The sequence below is a fragment of the Oncorhynchus gorbuscha genome, linkage group LG10 (assembly GCF_021184085.1).
Source record: "Oncorhynchus gorbuscha isolate QuinsamMale2020 ecotype Even-year linkage group LG10, OgorEven_v1.0, whole genome shotgun sequence".
In the NCBI taxonomy this organism is placed as follows: Eukaryota; Metazoa; Chordata; class Actinopteri; order Salmoniformes; family Salmonidae; genus Oncorhynchus; species Oncorhynchus gorbuscha.
Genome location: NC_060182.1, coordinates 32318860 through 32340501, shown reverse-complemented (window position 1 = coordinate 32340501; position 21642 = coordinate 32318860). Strand labels below are relative to the sequence as shown.

Sequence of the window (21642 nt, the reverse complement as noted above, 5' to 3'; positions counted from 1 at the left end):
ACTTGAAAATATGGAAAGTAGTACTCAGTAATGTGTTTTGCCTCAAACATAACACTTGTATTCAGGACGTTTTGGAATATTTTTTATTCTGTACAGGCTTCCTTTATTTCACTCTGTCAATTAGGTTAGTATTGTGGAGTAAGTACAATGTTGTTGATCCATCCTCAGTTTTCTCCTGTCACAGCCATTAAACTCTATAACTGTTTTAATGTCACCATTGGCCTCATGGTGGAATCCCTGAGCAGTTTCCTTCGTCTCCGGCAACTGAGTTATGAAGGACGCCTTTATCTTTGTAGTGACTGGGCGTATTGATACACCGTCCAAACTGCAATTAATAACTTCACCATCCTCAAGAGGATATTCAGTGTCTGCTTTTTTACCAATAGGTGCCCTTCTTTGTGAAGCATTGGAAAACCTCCCTGGTCTTTGTGGTTGAATCTGTGTTTGAAATTCACTTTTCGACTGAAGGACCTTTAGATAATTGTATCTGTGTGGTACAGAGATGAGGTAGTCATTCAAAAATCATGTTAAACACTTATTGCAGACAGTGAGTCCATGGAACTTACATGACCTGTTATGCACATTTTTACTCCTGAACATATTTAGGCTTGCCATAACACAAAGGTTGAAAGCTTAGTGACTCAAGACATTTCAGCTTTTCATTTTTTATTCATTTGTAAACATTTCGAAAAACATAATTCCATTTTGACATTATGGAGTATTGTGTGTCGGCCAATTACCAAAGAAATCTCAATTTAATCTATTTTAAATTCGGCCAGTAACACAACAAAATTAGGAAAAAGTCAACGGATGTGAACACTTTCTGAAGGCACTGTATATTTATTATTCATATTTAGACTTCACGTAAATGTGTGTTGACTGAAACATATTGAATATGAAACACACTATTTCATCTTCACCAGCTCGTCATAGCGTCAGTGTATTCAGTGTGGATATTGTAATCTCCAGATGTCAAGAAGAACCAAGGTCATCACACCAGATCTTGAAAGCCTGGCACAGGATTTCATCACTGATTTCATGGAAGATTTCTGTAGAGATGAGACAGAATCTACAGTATAGTTAATGAGCTTACAAAACACATACTGTATGGAATATCTAGGAATGTTTTGAGACTGACATAAAAAGGCAGCCTGATGGTGTTCCTAAAGGAAAGATGTCCAGACCTGCACATCCCAGTCCTGTGGGAAGAGGCATCCTCAGGGACCCTGCTGAGTGCTTCAGTCGTTCGCTCAGAGACTTCTGCACCAGGGCCAGAGTGCAGTCCTGGTGCCACACAGGCAGCTCCAAACCCACCATGCAGTGGCTGATCCGGGCCTTCTCCTCTCCTGTCAGGAGCCCTTTCTGGTGGGCCACGTACACCATGAAGGACATGTCAATGTTCACCGCCTCCCCGTGGAGCAGCGCAGGCAGCACTTTCTGCAAAGGAGCATAAAAAGGTTCATTCCAAAGGTGAAGTTATACTGTGTGCACATTTGTCGAATTATCTTCATTTGTCAAAAATATATCTGATCATTCACACCTTCCCTGATATCTTTCTCCCCATCCTTTCATATCCCCTCCATACAACTTTTTTATCGTTCACTAGTATAAACTCAGTGATCAAATCTTTACCATTTCTAGCTCAGGGCTGACTAGATGGCCAAAGTCCACCAGTCTGTCCAGGTCATCCTCCCACAGATTGGGAGCCAACTCCTCTAGCATGGTTTCTATGGCAATCCGTGTGGACGAAGAGGCAGCATCTTCCAGGTCACAGCAGCCACTGATCTTGTCATGGGATTGGAAACTGGAGTCCAATAGGTACTTGCCTTTAGTCTCCAGGAGCTCAAACAGGCCCCTGTGTTTCATCAGAGCCATCTAGAACACAACGAATGATGGCTGATTTATTAGCTCCATACAGAGTTTGGAAGTAAGCCACTATCAATGGGGTGATTTAGTCTTGTAAAAAGTGCTTAACTTTCTTCCTTCATTAGTAATAGTGATTAGTATTAGACATGTAATAGACAGCAAGAAAATACAACCACACCTTGCTGTTAAGACAGCAAAAAATACAACCACACCTTGCTGTTAAGACAGCAAACAAATACAACCACACCTTGCTGTTAAGACAGCAAACAAATACAACCACACCTTACTCTTAAGGGATGTTTGTCCAAAAGAACTGTTGTCCAGATATGCCTCAAATACACAGCAACAGTCTCAGTCCTTTTAGAAAGATGACATGCTCAGTTTGTCATGTGTTAGGGTGCTTTCAGGTATTCAACCCACATGCATACTGTACCCATGCTGCAATGATGAGTACCTTTAACATTTCTGCCATTCCATTAGAAACCTGCCTGCGAGGAACAGTTCGGATGAAGGTCCGGTCTAAAAATGTTGCGACCGGAGGTATGTAACTCCCCAGCTTGTTCTTACCATTGGCAAAGTTGACTCCAGTTTTGGCCCCCACACTGGCATCAATGTAGGAAAGCAGGGTGGTCGGGACACGGATATAGGGGGTTCGCCTCCGGTAGAGAGAAGCAGCTAGGCCCACCACATCCAGACACACCCCGCCTCCAATAGCAATAATGGGCTCAGAGCGCCTGTCTATGCCAAACTTGTGGACCTCCTCCAGAATCCTGGTCACAAGCTCCATGGACTTGTTCTCCTCTGTAGTGGGCAGTGGGAGGATCCTATAAAGAACATTTCTGGCCTCAAAATACCTGGTGACCTGGGAGCCATAGAGCTGATTGACTGTCTCATCAATGACAATGAAGCGTTTGATGGGCTTGGTGTTGCTTCTGAAGGACTTGAGCTCATCCTGGTCCTCTATATGACCACATAGCAGTGTGTCATTCCCAACATCCAGCAGGTTGTGGCATTGGATCACTCTGTAGGTGAACACAATAGGGCTGACCACTGTCCAGGAGAGGCCATGTTCTGAGGTGCTCTGGAAACTGCATGAGGAGCCAGCAGAAATGGTAAGTGATCACAACAACTGTCATAGTGGCAGGTTTGAATGTCTTGACTATTAATACTGTACATACTAACCCTGATTTGATGTTGAGTCCCTGTATACAAACGTCCCCCACCAGGGAGGCCTAGGAGCTATGGGCACACTATCTTAGTTAACAACCAACTGGTACACTCCCTAGCACTAAATGTATTGTTGAACTGACTGAGATTGTTCTAAGAACTTTTTCACGTTTGAAAATGACATGTTCATTCAATAGAAGGGACCTGCTATGGGCAGTAAAATTACACCGAATTATGCTAATCTGTATGCAGGGGTTGTTTGAGAGAAATGTGATTTACAGCCCTAACAATCCATTATTTCGCCATATCAAGCTCTGGAAACGCTTAATTGATGCTGTATTCCTTCTATTCCAGGACACAGCAGAGGAACTTCATCAATTCCATTCCATCAATACAAGTAGTGAACATCTGCAATTCACCTTCACCTTTGATGCGAATTAAACACGTTTTCGTGACATTTTGATAAAGAGGGAGTGTGGTGGCTTTAGCACAGACCTATACAGAAAGCCAACGGACAGGAATTCACTGTTACGCGGAGATTGCTTGCACCCTACTCCCCTGATAAAGAGCCTCCTTATCAGCTAATACAGTCACATTCGCAGGATCTGTAGTACACAGAGTGACTGACAAACAAGCTACTTTTGCTCCTCTAACATTAGTTACTTAATTAATATCTCCACAGAAAATTGTTTACATTTCGCTCCTCTTTTAGCCGACATTTAATCAATGCAGGCAAAGTTTTAGCAAGCTATTTATACTAAATCAGTTGTCCCTGCCCCTGCCTGGAGCCAGGCCCAACACATGCAGCTTCAGACTCCGCAGCCCGGTCTCCCCATCTCCATACCCCTGAACCAGCCCTGTCTCCCCATCCCCATACCCCTAAACCAGCCCTGTCTCCCCGTCCCCATACCCCTAAACCAGCCCTGTCTCCCCATCCTCACCCCCCTGAACCAGCCCTGTCTCCCCATCCCCATACCCCTGAACCAGCCCTGTCTCCCCGTCCCCATACCCCTAAACCAGCCCTGTCTCCCCATCCTCACCCCCTGAACCAGCCCTGTCTCCCCATCCCCATACCCCTGAACCAGCCCTGTCTCCCCATCCCCATACCCCTGAACCAGCCCTGTCTCCCCATCCCCACCCCCTGAACCAGCCCCGTCTCCCCATCCCCATACCCCTGAACCAGCCCTGTCTCCCCATCCCCATACCCCTGAACCAGCCCGGTCTCCCCATCCCCATCCACATACCCCTGAACCAGCCCTGTCTCCCCGTCCCCATACCCCTAAACCAGCCCTGTCTCCCCGTCCCCATACCCCTAAACCAGCCCTGTCTCCCCATCCCCACCCCCTGAACCAGCCCTGTCTCCCCATCCCCACCCCCTGAACCAGCCCTGTCTCCCCATCCCCACCCCCTGAACCAGGCCTGTCACCACATCCCCACCCCACTGAACCAGCCCTGTCTCCCCATCCCCATCCCCCCCCTGAACCAGGCCTGTCTCCGCATCCCCACCCCCTGAACCAGCCCTGTCTCCCCATCCCCACCCCCTGAACCAGCCCTGTCTCCACATCCCCACCCCCTGAACCAGCCCTGTCTCCCCATCCCCACCCCCTGAACCAGCACTGTCACCCCATCCCCACCCCCTGAACCAGCACTGTCACCCCATCCCCATAGCCCTGAACCAGCCCTGTCTCCCCATCCCCACCCCCTGAACCAGGCCTGTCACCACATCCCCATACCCCTAAACCAGCCCTGTCTCCCCATCCCCACCCCCTGAACCAGCCCCGTCTCCCCATCCCCATCCCCATCCCCCTGAATCAGCCCTGTCTCCCCATCCCCATACCCCTGAACCAGCCCTGTCTCCCCATCCCCATACCCCTGAACCAGCCCTGTCTCCCCATCCCCATACCCCTGAACCAGCCCTGTCTCCCCGTCCCCATACCCCTAAACCAGCCGTCTCCCCCGTCCCCATACCCCTAAACCAGCCGTCTCCCCGTCCCCGTCCCTATACCCCTGAACCAGCCCTGTCTCCCCATCTCCATACCCCTGAACCAGCCCTGTCTCCCCATCTCCACACCCCTGAATCAGCACTGTCACCCCATCCCCATAGCCCTGAACCAGCCCTGTCTCCCCATCCCCACCCCCTGAACCAGGCCTGTCACCACATCCCCATACCCCTAAACCAGCCCTGTCTCCCCATCCCCACCCCCTGAACCAGCCCTGTCTCCCCCCCATCCCCATCCCCATCCCCCCCCTGAATCAGCCCTGTCTCCCCATCCCCATACCCCTGAACCAGCCCTGTCTCCCCATCCCCATACCCCTGAACCAGCCCTGTCTCCCCATCCCCATACCCCTGAACCAGCCCTGTCTCCCCATCCCCATACCCCTGAACCAGCCCTGTCTCCCCGTCCCCATACCCCTAAACCAGCCGTCTCCCCGTCCCCGTCCCTATACCCCTGAACCAGCCCTGTCTCCCCATCTCCATACCCCTGAACCAGCCCTGTCTCCCCATCTCCACACCCCTGAACCAGCCCTGTCTCCCCATCTCCACACCCCTGAACCAGCCCTGTCTCCCCATCCCCACTCCCCTGAACCAGCCCTGTCTCCCCATCCCCACCCCCTGAACCAGCCCTGTCTCCCCATCCCCACCCCCTGAACCAGCCCTGTCACCACATCCCCATAGCCCTGAACCAGCCCTGTCACCACATCCCCATACCCCTGAACCAGCCCTGTCTCCCTATCCCCATACCCCTGAACCAGCCCTGTCACCCCATCCCCATACCCCTGAACCAGCCCTACTTCCAACTGAAGAAGGAGGTGAGCAGCATTGTGTTGAATGACATGTCGGTTGGCATAATTACATGTACTGCAATGCTTTGAGGACAGGAATGTGATTCTCCAGTCAGGAAAAATCTCACTTGACACAGAGGCAGCCAATATCAGAGCCTTAAAGGAAGAGATGCAGGCTCTGAAAGATGGAAGTCTCTCCTGTCTGAGGCAACACGGATTGCGACGCAAATAGATGTTGCGCCTCCATTTAGCAAGGAACACAGCCCCCAGAGGAAAAGGAAGAGATTCCATGATGAGACCTCTCAAGAGGTCAGGACAGTGCAGCAATTGTAACGGTTTTCTGTATGTGAAGGAGAGTCAGACCAAAATGCGGCGTGGCTATTGCGATCCATGTTTAATGAAACAAAGTAAACACGAATCGAATCAAATACAAAAATAATAAACGTACCACGAAAACCGAAACAGCCTAATACTGGTGCAAAGTCACACAGAGACAGTAACAAGGACAATCACCCACAAAACCCAACACCAGACAGGCTACCTAAATATGGTTCCCAATCAGAGACAATGAAGAACACCTGCCTCTGATTGAGAACCATATCAGGCCAAACATAGAACTAGACAAACTAGACATGTAACATAGAATGCCCACTCAGCTCACACCCTGACCAACCAAAACATAGAAACATACAAAGCAAACTATGGTCAGGGTGTGACAGCAATGGTGTTTCAGAACACAGTGTTTTTTTACTGCTATGGACAACATCATACGTGACTTGGACATTAGGTTCCACACCACTGCAAAAATTGTAGAATCATTTTCTGCTGTTCTGAAAGTTGATCAGATTAGTGAGGACAAAGTCCCTTCTGTGTGCCAACCACTGATCATGAAGTATTCCAGAGACCTTACACCTTTCGTTTCATAATGAAGTAAGACACCTGAACACTGTATATGCTCCCTCTTTCCCCCCTAACTTGTCCCCTCTTGGTCTCCTGACACCTGAACACTGTATATGCTGCCTCTTTCCCCCCTAACTTGTCCCCTCTTGGTCTGCTGACACCTGAACACTGTATATGCTGCCTCTTTCCCCCCTAACTTGTCCCCTCTTGGTCTCCTGACACCTGAACACTGTATATGCTCCCTCTTTCCCCCCTAACTTGTCCCCTCTTGGTCTCCTGACACCTGAACACTGTATATGCTGCCTCTTTCCCCCCTAACTTGTCCCCTCTTGGTCTGCTGACACCTGAACACTGTATATGCTGCCTCTTTCCCCCCTAACTTGTCCCCTCTTGGTCTCCTGACACCTGAACACTGTATATGCTGCCACTTCCCCCTAACTTGTCCCCTCTTGGTCTCCTGAACACTGTATATGCTGCCTCTTTCCCCCCTAACTTGTCCCCTCTTGGTCTCCTGAATGCAATTTGTAAGATGCAGCTGCAAAGCATTTTTGGAGAAGTGGGCATTGCTTTACGCAGATTTTGCACACTGCCTGTGACTGTTGCTGGTGGCGAGAGCTTTCATTAAGCTAAAACTGATTCAAAAAAACTATTTGATGTCCACTATGTACCAGGACAAGCTTTGCAGTCTTGCCATACTGTCCATTGAAAGTCAGTTAGCTAGAAAGCTGGACTTTAAAGACTTGATCAGTGACTTTGCTGGTAAGAAGGCTGTTGGTGAGTAAGGCTGAGCAAGGGCCAGAGATAACTGTTTAATGGCATGGCTATGGATATTGGATCACTACAAACGATGCCCACAGGCTGAGAACAAGACTGAGAACAGACTGAGAACAAGATATATCTCAAAGTAATGGCTGGATTGCCATAAACTTTGTTGTGCACAATCAAGACCCCAAGTGGAAGAAACCTATTGATTTGGTGACCCCTTGACCTTTCCTCTAGCGCCATCATCAGGCCTTTTCATTTCCATTTTGTTTTCAATTTTACACTTTAACAGCTGATTATTTTCTATTTGGTATGTATACTTAGTTAAAAATCTGCTGCTGATTGTATTATTTTGTTTGTTATATCATTCTATAGATGATAATGTTAATTTATTTTAATTGAGAGGTTCATGTATATTCAAGTTATATTTATTTTAAGTTATTCATTAATGTTAAGAGAATTTTCCATTCAATATTTTTACCATTTAAATTACATCTAGACTGTAAAATATGGTCTTTAGCACATTTTGTCACGCCTTGGTCATTGTATCTTGTGTTTTTGTTATATGTTTGGGTAGGCCAGGGTGTGACATGGGTTTATATGTTGTTATTTCGTATTGGGTTTGTATTAATTGGGAGTGTGTATTATTAGGGGTGTGTCTAGTTAGGCTTGGCTGCCTGAGGCGATTCCTAATTGGAGTCAGCTGATTCTAGTTGTCTCGGATTGGGAACCGTATTTAGGCAGCCTGAGTGCGCGTTGTATTTCGTGGGCGATTGTACCTGTCTTAGTGTTAGTCACCAGTTAGGCTGTATTAGTTTCATTCGTTTGTTGTTTTCTTCTTCCCTTATTTCATGTACCGTATTAGCTTCATTAAAAGTCATGAGTAACCTACACGCTGCATTTCGGTCTGACTTTCTACAAACAACAGACGAAGATCATTACACATTTCTTATAGAGGGTATCAGTCTTGCATCAAATACTGCATTTCACTGTATGCAGAATGTTGCATGCATGTCTGCACAGTGTTATATATTCACAGCTCACTGTCAGTAAATATCGGACGTTAAATATTGGACTACAAGAGAGTTGCAAGCCTGCAAAGGTGGAGTTATTTAAAGCTTTGAATGGATCAATTGGGTTCTGGAGGTGGGTGGTTACAGCAATTGCGCAGGGTTGATGTGGTGAGGAGTCTTTTCATGTGGCCCAAAATCCCTGGCGGCGCCCCTGCCCCTGACAAACGAGTTCAATGCCTTCTTCAATTACTCCCCACTTCACAAACAGTTCGACCACATCATTAAAAAAACACTGGCACATCTTGATCACTGATCCACAACTGGAAAAGACGTTTAAGGAACCGTCACGAGTAGGTCTTCAGACACGCCCCAAACATCAGCCAACTGCTGGCGAGGTCTGATCTTCCACCGGTGCCACGTAGCACCTTCCGAGACAATGTGCTAGACAGTAATTACATATGTGGTAGATGTAGGCCTACCCAGTGTAACTTTACGAACAAATGACCCACGTTCAATCATCCTGTCACGGGGGCATTAAGATTAAAATTAAGGGCATCATTACGTCTTCCACAAAATATGTGGTATACCTGATCAAGTGTATTGGTGGTCTGTGCTTTGTAGGAAAAAATGAAACGAGCTGTCTAAACAAGGAAAGCAGAACACGTGAGTAATATCAGGACTTTTGACCAGAGAAACCCTGTGGCTGCATATTTCATGGAGGCTCGTCACATCATCAGCTCTCTGAGATACATTGGAATCAATCATGTTAATTCTCAAAGGATGGGGGGAGATACCGATAATCTATTACTGAGAAGAGAACTGCATTTGATTCACAGTTTGACCGCCATGTCTCCTAAAGGTCTGAACCAAAACACCGTTCTAAAATGCAAGCGGTTTCATTGACAGAAATGGAAACATTAGAAAGAAAGAGCGGGGATTTAAAGATACAACAACTATCATGGGTTACTAATATAATTAGGATAATGCCTTTGGCTGCTAGACAATGAAAGAAAGTTTAAATAAAACCAATAGAACAGGAGAATGCATATGAGGAAGTCTATAAAATAATTGCCTCCACGTTTCTATGGTTGGATTTTAGCTATAGGCTACTTTGAAGCAAGGTAAGCTTGCCTCATATTATGAATTCAAACGTCCAGGTTTCAAACAATTAAGTAACATGACACATAGTGATGCTAATGACAGGCCTAAGCGTCTCAAATCAAATCAAATGTTATTTGTCACATACACATAGTTCGCAGATGTTAATGCGAGGGTAGCGAAATGCTTGTGCTTCTAGTTCCGCCAATGCAGTAATATCCAACAAGTAATCGAACTTAACAATTTCACAACAATTACCTTATACACACAAGTGTAAAGTCTTCCGGTAGATGGAAAGTCTTTCCTAAAACCTCAATTAAATGTTAACTAGCTACAAAGTAGCCTATCAGAATGATATCATAATGATTATTTCCATCAATCCAGTGGCCATTTATTTTGAAAACTCCATCTCATGTGCTACAGAAACACTGCTAATCAAACAATGGTGCTAGGTGCCTGAATGAAATGTCTTAGATTTTCCCCAGACCTCAAACGTGGTATCCTGATGTGGTTTAAGCATTGTTATGGATTAGAACATACAATGTTGTTGTTTTTCTGAAAATAACAAAAACATGAAGAAATAGGGGATAATACGAAACCTGTGAATTTCTGACTCCGTTTATGTTTCAATAGTACTGTAGTAGGCCTACTACACAGCACAGCTTGGGTTTCCCTGAATGAAAGATCAATATGGGATTTATCATTTTAAATCATTCTGACCCTTACAAAAAAAGATTACAGTCAAAGTGCAGGATTACTGTAGTATAACTGTAGTTGGATTGCAGTATATCTGCAGTGTGCTGCAAATACTGCATCCAAAATAAGTGTTTTTTACTGCAGTAATTTTGCAGGATAGCTGCAGTTATACAGCAATAATTCTACAATTACTGTGTCGAAAATGCCCCAGTCGACTGCAGTTACTGCACTTTTACTGCAGTTACTGCATTTTTACTGCAGTTTCAAAACTGCAATCTTTTTTTGTATGTCACTGTTTCTCATATAATTTTTCAGGTAGGGCGCCTTCGGGGCTGGGCCGTTCTGAAACATTCTGGCAAAATTAGAGTATTCCCATTTCTCAGGCACCTCTAAAACACTGGATTTGTCCTGCCATCCAGGCCTCCACTTGGTCATTTTGTACATATGTATATATTATATTTTCTGTAACTACTACAGTATATGTACCCATCTCATTGATGTCAAATTAGGTACATGCAGCTTACCGATCACTGTACCTGTACACAGCTCATCTGTAAATAGCACACCCAACTACCTCATCCCCATATTGTTTTTTGTTGTTGCTCTTTTGCACCCCAATATCTCTCTTGCACATACTTGCACATCATCATCTGCACATCCATCACTCCAGTGTTAATGCTAAATTGTAATTATTTCACCACTATGGCCTATTTATTGCCTTTACCTCCCTAACCTTATTATTTTTGCACACACTGTACATAGATTTTTCTATTGTATTATTGACTGTACGTTTGTTTATCTCATGTGTATCTCTGTGTTGTTGTTTTTGTCGCACTGCTTTGCTTTATCTTGGCCAGGTCGCAGTTGTAAATGAGAACTTGTTCTCAACTCGCCTACCTGGTTAAATAAAGGCTAAATAAAACTTTCTTTTTTAAACATAAATTGTTTTTGAAATAAGTCTCTGTAATTATATCTACAGCCACCGTGCGTCCTGCATGGGAGGATATTCCAACAGTTTGCAACATAATATATATCTGACTTTTTTGTTGTTGTACTGTTGCTTAGGTTTGAACTACCAATCTGTATGTATATAATAATTCATGTCTATATGTACCTCTGTGATTATGATTGACTATGTGCAAAAGGAAATGTAATTGTTTCCACATCCACCATGGTCATGTGAGTTGAAATGTGTATATCTTGGGATGTGAGCACTCAGTATGTTTGACCTGACAAAGATTGACAGATTCAGGTTGGATATTCGATGGATAGTTTTCCTTACGTCCACCAACAGCAGTTAAGGACCGTAAACATAGTGACAAATACATTTTTACAAATTTCAATAACTCTTTAAACATTACTCCTAAAACTTTGAAAACTGGTTCTAGCTAACCCGATGGCATAGACACACATTGCACACATTTTTGTGTTGTAGATTTACATCTCACACTATTTGAATATATTTAAATGTTCAAATTTCAATAGCTCCTTGGTCATGCGACCTACTGGACACAAACACGGTTCAGAATGTACACATTGCACAACCTTTAGGTTGTCCATTTTCATCTCACACGTTTTACAGTACTTTTTAAAACATTCAAATTTCAATGGCTCCTTAATCATGTGACCTACTGACCTCAAAGATGGTTCAGAATGTCCACTGACTACCCTTCTATAGTGCACACCCTTAAGTTTGTCCATTTTCATCTCACATGTTTTTACATTAATTTTTCAAACTTTCTAATTTCAATAGCTCCTTGGTAATGTGACCTACTGACCTCAAACTACTTTCAGAATTTCCACCGACTGACGGAAATGAGCGCAGCATGGCATCCAGTGCGGGAACGCGGCCGATCCGGGAGAAGCTGGCAGGAGCCCTGGGGAGAATTCTCTTTTCTTTATGAAGGGCAGGGCACCCTGGAATGGGATCTCCCCGAGAGAGGGGCCCAAGCTCTGGAACGCGTCGCGGTTTCGGCGCATCCGGTGAGCTCCCTGGCCTTTGAAAATCTGGGGGAGAGGGTGTAAATCTCACGCCGGGCTGTACCCATCTCCACGGCAGGTCTCCAAGGTGAACAGCATCTGGCATGTTCTAACAATGTAGATAAGGGAAGTTGGCAAAAAAGATCTGTAACTTCGGGATAAGGATTGGCTCTAAGTGCTGGGTCGGTTGGGATGGGGTGCGAAGCGGGGCTCGAGCCGTGGTTGGGGGAGCAGTCGCTCCGCAGCCCTCCTCTCGCCACCGTTGGAAGTTTGTTGTGCGGCCCATCTCGCGGTCTCGCAAGGGGCTACGTGTGGGGATTCGTTGGGGTGGTGTCTGTCAGTGGGCTGAACGCGGATCGGTGGGGGGTTGGGTCCGGCGGTTGGCGGCGGAAACTCTGGATGCGCCCTTCTCGCGGATCTCCCCAGCTATGGCGTTCGCCGGCCCCACACATTGTAGATGGGGAGGTCTCCCCTACGCTCACTAGACTTGAGGCGGAGACTAAACCCATTGGCCCCGCAGTGATAGAGTATTGCATGGATCTGGCTCATGCCTTACAAAATGGGGAGAGGTATCTCCAGCTTGTCTGGGGAGGGATTCCTACATCTGATGTGAGTAGTACCATCCACACTCATTGATTTGCTGCGGAACCATAAAATGGACGCAAGAAGCCTAGGTTCCCACTGGGCACAAATCCCTGAATGTCAACTTGATGAAATACAAAGGACCGTACCCACCTCTCACGGTCGCACTCAAATCACCTGTGGGGTGACTGTGACCCCCTCATGTCAAAGTGAGGAATATGATATTCTCCAAACACCCGGCAGGGCCGACATCCCAGTTATTCGCAAGAAGAAGCGACGCAGGTACAGAGGATGGATGCCTCGTCAGGACCCGCAGAAGGCGAGCCGGGTGCCTCGTCAGGACCCGCAGAAGGCGAGCCGGGTGCCTCGTCAGGACCCGCAGAAGGCGAGCCGGGTGCCTCGTCAGGACCCGCAGAAGGCGAGCCGGGTGCCTCGTCAGGACCCGCAGAAGGCGTGTAGGAAAGCTGCCGTTACCGTCAATATTGCTCACCAACGTGCAATAATTGGACAATAAACTAGATGAGGTACGATCATGAATATCCTACCAACAGGAAACATTAAAAACTATAATATCCTATGTTTCACGGAATCATGGCTGAATGACGACATGGATAATCAGCTAGCGGGATACACGCTGCACCGGCAGGATAGAACAGCACACTCTGGTAAGTCGAGAGGGGGGGGCGGTCTGTGCATATTTGTAAACAACAGCTGGTGCACGAAATCTAAGGAAGTCACTAGATTTTGCTCGCCTGAAGTAGAGTATATTGTGATAAATTGCAGGCCACACTAGTTGCCTAGAGAGTTCTCGGCTATACTTTTCGTGGCTGTTTATTTACCACCACAAACAGATGCTGGCACTAAGACCGCACTCAGTCAGCTGTATAAGGAAATAAGCAAACAGGAAACCACTCACCCAGAGGCAGCGCTCCTTGTGGCCGGAGACTTTAATGCAGGGAAACTTAAATCAGTTAAATATCAACATGTTAAATGTGCAACCAGAGGGAAAAAAATCTAGATCACCTGTACTCCACACACAGAGACGCGTACAAAGCTCTCCCTCGCCCTCCATTTGGTAAATCCCACCACAACTCTATCCTCCTGATTCCTGCTTACAAGCTAAAATTAAAGCAGGAAGCACCAGTGACTCGGTCTATAAAAAAGTGGTCAGATGAAGCAGATGCTAAACTACAGGACTGTTTTGCTATCACAGACTGGAACATGTTCTGGGATTCTTCTGATGACATTGAGGAGTACACCACATCAGTGACTGGCTTTATCAATAAGTGGATCGAGGACGTCGTCCCCACAGTGACTGTAAGTACATACCCCAACCAGAAGCCATGGATTACAGGCAACATTCACACTGAGCCAATGGTGCCGCTTTCAAGGTGCGGGACTCTATAACCTTACAAGAAAGGTTACAAGAAATCTCGCTATGCCCTGCGACGAACCATCAAACAGGCAAAGCGTCAATACAGGGCTAAGATTGAATCATACTACACCGGCTCCGACGCTCGTCGGATGTGGCAGGGCTTGCAAACTATTACATGCTACAAAGGGAAGCGCAGCCACGAGCTGCCCAGTGACACGAGCCTACCAGACGAGCTAAATCACTTCTATGCTCGCTTCGAGGCAAGCAACACTGAGGCATGCATGAGAGCATCGGCTGTTCCGGACGACTGTGTGATCACACTCTCCGTAGACGACATGAGTAAGACCTTTAAACAGGTCAACATACACAAGGTTGCGGGGCCAGACGGATTACCAGGATGTGTGCTCCGGGCATGTGCTGACCAACTGGCAGGTGTCTTCACTGACATTTTCAACCTGTCCCTGATTGACTCTGTAATACCAACATGTTTCAAGCAGACCATCATAGTCCGTGTGCCCAAAAACACAAAGGCAACCTGCCTAAATGACTACAGACCCGTAGCACTCACGTCCGTAGCCATGAAGTGCTTTGAAAGGCTGGTAATGACTCACATCAACACCATTATCCCAGAAACCCTAGACCCACTCCAATTTGCATACCACCCAAACAGAACCACAGATGATGCAATATCCATTGCACTCCACACTGCCCTTTCCCACCTGGACAAAAGGAACACCTATGTGAGAATGCTATTCATTGACTACAGCTCAGCATTCAACACCATAGTACCCTCAAAGCTCATCATGTAAAAACGTTTGAGATGGAAATGGACAAACTAAAGGGTGTGCATTATAGAAGGGTTGTCAGTGGACATTCTGAACATTGTTTGGAGTAGGTAGGTCATATGACCAAGGATCTATTGAAATTAGAAGGTTTGAAAAATTCATGTAAAATTGTGTGAGATGAAAATGGACAAGCTAAAGTGCGTACAATGTGTAGACCCAATGAGTGGACATTCTGAAGTCAGTAGGTCACATGACCAAGGAGCTATTGAAATTCAAATGTAAAACAAGTTTGTACTTTGTTTATGCTCCCTAACTAATTCAACTAGGAATACAAAATGCTGCTCACATTTCCACGTTTATTAGCTTTTCAAAGCAAATTAATGTCCAAATCGTGAAAATAAGATTTTTCCAACGTCATGACAGATATTTGGAGTCTGTGGCTCAAGTGGTTTGAAAGCTATTGAGGTTTGAAAGCGCAAATATCTGTTGAATATCCAACCTGAAACTGTCTTTACCTTGGTCGAAGATTGTTGTTAGTAAAGTAGTGAATTGGGGGCATAAACAGTGTGCGGGCCTTCCTTATCCCAGCACCTAAGTTAAGGATGTGCGTATGGCCACAAACTTTTCTATAAATACGCACTTAACTTCTAAAGTCTTTAATGCACACAATATTATAACACTTACACTGTCAACAAGAACATAGACTCCCGGTAGGTTAGTTGGGATGCAAAATAAAGGTGTATGTACAGACAAAATTACATACTGTTAAACAGCTTTTTTACTGGTGGTCTACTAGTCTACTGTACACCGACGAAATGTCAGCTGTGCCCAAAATAGAAAGATATCCCATGTCAACAGAGTCATTTATGAAAAGGACCTCTGACTCACATTGAGGCAACAAATATTAAAAAAATCTTGTGAGATTAAAATATTCCCTCTTCTAAAATAACATATATTGTTTAAATCAACATGAATCAAAAGTATTAACTCATTTGATTCCTAAGATTTGGAACCAGAAGTATACTCCCTTTCTCTTTGCCCTGCCATTCAGCAAGATGACCTGTCATGCTTATGAGATGTGTTATATCTTTCCACAAAACAAATATACAAAATGTAAATACAAAGTAGAACATACTACTCACATTTTAGCAGCTGATAACCGTCCCTCCTTCTGAGTCTGTCCGCCAGTCTGTCTGTTCCATGCCCCGTTCACTTGCAGCAGGCTGTACTCTGTTTGTAGGCTCGTGTCACTATCAGAGTTTTCATGTGATTGCATGACCTGAGTATTTACTGAGTGGGATACAGTTGGTTCTGTCATTTTGGAAGGATATGCAGTGCGTCCCAATTCTCTACCTTTCTCCTGTAGTGTGCACTCGGTCACTCCTCCCCTTGTAACTAGGGGGGTGGGAATGAAACCAAATATAGACATCAATATTGTTGGCTGTTTATGTGACAGGTTTAAGTCTGAAAAATCAATCATGAAGAAGCAGGTGTTTTTAGGCACAATCTGTTTATTTCTGTTCATGGTTACCGAACTGAAGCGTTTGCGGAATGGAGCATCTTGGTGGTTAATATTTAATGGGGCTCAATAGGGGGATCATTATTAAGCACTCTATACCTCAGTTAACGCTCTCTTTAGCCACAGTGTCCATCTTTGTAAACATATTCATGTTCCCTCTGAAACTAAGAAATGGGACATCTCTAGTTATTGATATTTTGATAGAACAAACATTGACAAGGTGCATGTTTAGTCCTTTTAGGCCTTCATATCAAAAGGAGTAATTTGATTGAGGGGATATTTTCATCGGTAGCAGACTTCAGAGATCTCCATGGCGAGTTCCAGTAACTCGGCTCCCTCTTGACAGGAGTTGCAGCAGCTGCAGTCCAGTTCTACACTGCAGTTGCACCAGCCACTGGTCCGCTCCTGCTCCCTGGACGCGTTGAGGTATTTGAACGAGGGGAAACAGCGGCTTACAGCTCTCTCACATGTGTCTGGCACCATAACTACGATGTCATAGAACCGGCAGTAGAGGCAGGCCAGTAGAATGGCAGCACAATCATCTGGGGACAGGGAGAGAAATATTATATCAGTGAAATAGTTGCTACCACACGGCAGGCGGTACCGGATCGTTAAGTCTAGGTCCAAAAGGCACCTTGGCATCTTCTACCCCCAAGCCATAAGACTGCTGAACAATTAATCAAATGGCCACCCGGACTATTTACATTGACCCCCAATTCGTTTTTACACTGCATCTACTCGCTGTTTGTTACCTATGCATAGTCACTTTACCCCTACTACTTTACTGTGACTAACCTGTACTCCTGCACATTGACTCGTTACCGGTACCCCCTGTATATAGCCTCATTATTGTTATTTTATTGTGTTCATTTTTTTAAAACTTTAGTTTATCTAGTAAACATTTTCTAAATACTTTTTCTTGAACTGCATTGTGGGTTAAGTGCTTGTATGTAAGCATTTCACAGTAAGGTCCTGTTGTATTTGGCACATGTGACAAATACAATTTGATTTGATGTTACATCACACTAGAGGAAGGCTGCAGATGTAAGTACTAGTAGAGCCCAAATGTTTGTATGACTATACAGATGATACTGCATTATCAACAATGGTTGTTATATTTCTGGCTTTTCAACTTGTCAGACTTGAAATCGTTACGATAATGGAATTACACTCTAGACAAAATTCACCATTGAAGCTTAATTTTCAGAAAGGAGGAGCAACAATACCCCCGGCGTCAGGCTGATGGGATTCGAAGGAGGAGAAGTGATCGCTACTGTTGTTGATGTGCTTGTTGGAACACAGTGAGAAACTGGATCCGCCCCACTCCCGGCCTCCCATGGGATCCTGAGAGCTGAGGTCAGTATCTACCTTGTCTGGGTCGTGCTCAGAGATGGTGCTCAGCCTCCGCACTCCACTCACCACAACCTTGTTGCTGATCATCACCCCAGAATTTGTGGGCCGAGACACGTCTCCTTTAAATACAGTATAGTACATTAAGTCATCTTCATGATTCCCTACAAATATAGCTCCAAAAACCTTAGGTCACTCTGAAATTAGGAGACTCAACCAGGTGAGTAAACATGTTAAGTGAATGTATTCGGCTACTGTAGGCCAGTATTGTAGATACGGATATGTAGCTGTAACACCCCGGCATGTGTGCTCATCAGTAGAGATACTTGGTAACATTATCAAAACATTTCTGTTTGTTAATTATTCAACATGCCTCTGAGAGGCGAGACTCACCAAGCAGGGCGTGTATACAGGCTGAAAGTCCCAGTTTAATGAGGGGGAAACTATTGATTTTTTAGCTTTTATTGGGATCCACTTTCCTCCCATGAACATGACCATAAGGAAATGTACAGAGAGACCTTTAAATAATACAAGTCTGCAGCAGTCAACGTAGAATGGGACCGCGTTTTCTTAGCTTTAGCACTCCTGCAATTGGGATATACACTGAGTGTACAAAACGTTAGGAACACCTTCCTAATATTGATTTGCACCCCCTTTTGTCCTCAGAACAGCCTCAATTCGTTGGGGCCATGGACTCTACAAGGTGTTGAAAGCGTTCCACAGGGATGCTGGCCCATGTTGACCCCAATGCTTCCCACAGTTGTATCAAGTTGGCTGGATGTCCTTTGGGTGGTCGACCATTCTTGATACACAGTCTTTCAGATGGGACCGTCTTTCGGATGGGACGGTAAACGTGAGTCCTAACTCTCTGTGGTCACTAAAGATCCCATGGCACTTATCGTAAGAGTAGGGGTGTTAACCCCGGTGTCCTGGCTAAATTCTCAATTTGGCCCTCATACCATCATGGCCATCTAATAATCTGCAGTTTACAATTGGTTCATTCATCCCCCTCCTCTTCCCTGTAATTATTCCCCATGTCGTTGGTGTAAATGAGAATGTGTTCTCAGTCAACTTACCTGGTAAAATAAGGGTTAGATTTAAAAATATATATATATAAAAAACACAGGAAACTGTTGAGCGTGAAAAACCCAGCAGCGGTGCAGTTCTTGACACACTCAAACCGGTGCACTTGGCACCTACTAACATACCCTGTTCAAAGGCACTTAAATCTTTTTTCTTGCCCATTCACTCTCTAAATGGCACACATACACAATTCATGTCTCAATTGTCTCAAGGTTTAAAAATCCTTCTTTACCCTGTCCTCCCCTTCATCTACACTGACTGAAGTTGATTAAATAGGGATTATAGCTTTTTACCTGGATTCACCTGGTCAATCTATGTCATGTAAAGAGCAGGTGTTCCTAATGTTTTATACACTCAGTGTATTCCACTCTATGATACCTGGACACTACCATTACCCAGCAAATACAAAGATGACCCTCACCAGACAAATAGATCTTTAAACCCTCTGCTCTTTTTTAATTTAAAATTATTTTTTTTAATACACAAGCTCTCACAAATAGGTTAGTCAGCCCGTAAACAAACACAACTGTTGAAACGACTTACCCTCCAGAAAAGGACTCTGGTCCCTCCCCGCCTTGACATGATCTGGTTCATTGTTAGAGGTCCTTGGTTGTGTGGTCATCTGAAGAGTTGAATAAAATTACCACATACCAATGCAACCTAATAATATAACTTATACGCCTAAATAATATTTGCTAATCATATTCCATGTATGCATAATAGTGGTAAGATAATACTTATTCAATATGATCAACTTTACCTGAAACAAACTTCTAGAAGGTCGACAAAAAAATGTATTTCCCTTTGTTCACAAATAGAAAGAACCATCCAATACTTGTAAAGCCTCTGGACCCTCCTGTGTGGATGAAGCGCAGCTTGCATTTCAGTGCTCTGTAAACTTGCAGGACAAGACACACCCCATATTGATCCGGGCCATAGCCAATCAGGCAGCTCAAAAATGTTTGACAGGATGATCTTTGGTCAAGTATAATCATATTTTATCACTCCAACGACCCCAGTCTAGTGAGCCAGATAGCCTACATAAATGCCATTATAGGATACCCATCTCGGTGCAGTGTTGACACATACATGCTGGTTGATGATATGGTCTGAACTGAATGAGGCGAGTACACTCAGTTATTCAATTATAAAAAATATTCCACATATATAGCAAAGGGCATGTGTATATAGATTTTGTGTAGGCCTGTCTCACACTTGAATCTTCTCTTTGTGCCAGACCAGGTTCAAACACCCTTCAGATTAATTTCTCTGGTTGTATCTGTATTTTTACTTCTCTAGAGTTATTATTGCTTGGATAACCTTATTACTATTATGTACAGATTTGTCTTTATGCAGTGCAAACTTTACAGAACGCTGAAAGAATTATCACTGAATTACAATCATTCACAATGATATGGTTTGTTTGTGTCAATTAATCCAGTAAGCGATGGGTTTCCAACTGGCAAATTCATTCATTTATACAGTAGACGCTTCTCCTGACAAACAGAGTTGGCTTCTTCTTCACATTGCCTGTCATCCATTAGATATACACATATTGACCACTGAAGTATGGCCATTACCACACTGTTAAAACCAACTCAGGTCATAACTCAAACCTGCACATAAACACAATGATGAATACTACAAATTGTATATTCACCACACACACTTTAGATACAGCATTTATTACAGACAGCTTTTAGTGCACAAATCTGGCAATGTACAATACAATGGTAAATAAGACCAAAAAGCAATGTTTGGGCCAGTGGGAAAAAAATGGGATTAGGAGGCTACACAAATAATTATATCCCAACAGAGGTTATACATACACTACCATTCACAAGTTTGGGGCCACTTAGAAATGTCCTGTTTTTTAAAAGAAAAAGCACATTTTTTGTCCATTAAAATAACATCAAATTGATCATAAATACAGTGTAGACATTGTCAATGTTGTAAATGACTATTAAAGCTGGAAATGGCTGATTTGTAATGGAATATCTACAGAGGCCCATTATCAGCAACCATCACTCCTGTGTTCCAATGGCATGTTGTGTTAACTAATTCAAGTGCATCATTTATCAAGAGGACATGTACATTAGTGTCTAGTTTGAGAAACAGACACCTCAAGTCCTCAACTGCTCAACAGCTTCATTAAATGATACCCGAATAACACCAATCTCAAAGTCAACAGTGAAGAGGCGACTCTGGGATGCTTTCCTTTTTATTGACCAATCTGAGGTATGGCTTTTTCTTTGCAACTCTGCCTAGAAGGCTAACATCCCGGTGTCGCCTCTTCACTGTTGACATTGAGACTGGTGTTTTGAGGGTACCATTTAATGAAGCTGCCAGTTGAGGACTTGTGAGGTGTCTGTTTCTCAAACTAGACACTCTAATGTCCTCACACTCTTGTCCTCTTGCTCAGTTGTGCACAGGGGCATCCCATTCCTCTTTCTATTCTGGTTAGGGACAGTTTGTGCTGTTCTGTGAAGGGAGTAGTACACAGCATTGTACAAGATCTTTAGTTTCTTGGCAATTTCTCGCATGGAATAGCCTTCATATCTCAGAACAAGAATAGACTGATGAGTTTCAGAAGAAAGTTTTGTTTCTAGCCATTTTGGGCCTGTAATAGAACACACAAATGCTGATGCTCCAGATACTCAACTAGTCTAAAGAAGGCCAGTT

At 44.5% G+C, this 21642-nt stretch overlaps 2 protein-coding genes across 2 annotated transcripts; both read right to left on the bottom strand.

Annotated features, from left to right (window-relative positions):
* Nucleotides 1-185: 185 nt before the first annotated feature.
* On the bottom strand, nucleotides 186-16385 carry LOC124045891 (2-epi-5-epi-valiolone synthase-like). The gene is made up of 5 exons (XM_046365667.1): nucleotides 16151-16385; nucleotides 2321-2954; nucleotides 1633-1875; nucleotides 1185-1437; nucleotides 186-1049 (listed from the first exon to the last, which is right to left on the bottom strand). The coding sequence occupies exons 1-5, from the start codon at nucleotides 16324-16326 to the stop codon at nucleotides 973-975; spliced, it is 1383 nt and encodes a 460-aa protein (XP_046221623.1). The 5' UTR covers nucleotides 16327-16385; the 3' UTR covers nucleotides 186-972.
* A 424-nt stretch (nucleotides 16386-16809) lies between these two features.
* mdfic2 (MyoD family inhibitor domain containing 2) lies at nucleotides 16810-17967 on the bottom strand. The gene is made up of 2 exons (XM_046367657.1): nucleotides 17754-17967; nucleotides 16810-17069 (listed from the first exon to the last, which is right to left on the bottom strand). The coding sequence occupies exons 1-2, from the start codon at nucleotides 17965-17967 to the stop codon at nucleotides 16810-16812; spliced, it is 474 nt and encodes a 157-aa protein (XP_046223613.1).
* Between the last annotated feature and the right edge of the window lie 3675 nt (nucleotides 17968-21642).

Bases quoted from the DNA above. Each gene is read 5' to 3' on its own strand.
- mdfic2 (XM_046367657.1), bottom strand. From the start codon at position 17,967: ATGATCAGCAACAAGGTTGTGGTGAGTGGAGTGCGGAGGCTGAGCACC. The intron at 17,070-17,753 runs GTATTGTTGCTC...CCCTGTCCCCAG, and splicing joins CCATCAGCCTGACGCCGGGG to ATGATTGTGCTGCCATTCTA.
- LOC124045891 (XM_046365667.1), bottom strand. From the start codon at position 16,326: ATGACAGAACCAACTGTATCCCACTCAGTAAATACTCAGGTCATGCAA. The intron at 2,955-16,150 runs GTGAGTAGTATG...CTCCTCATGCAG, and splicing joins CGGTTATCAGCTGCTAAAAT to TTTCCAGAGCACCTCAGAAC. The intron at 1,050-1,184 runs GTCTGGACATCT...TCATCTCTACAG, and splicing joins CACAGGACTGGGATGTGCAG to AAATCTTCCATGAAATCAGT.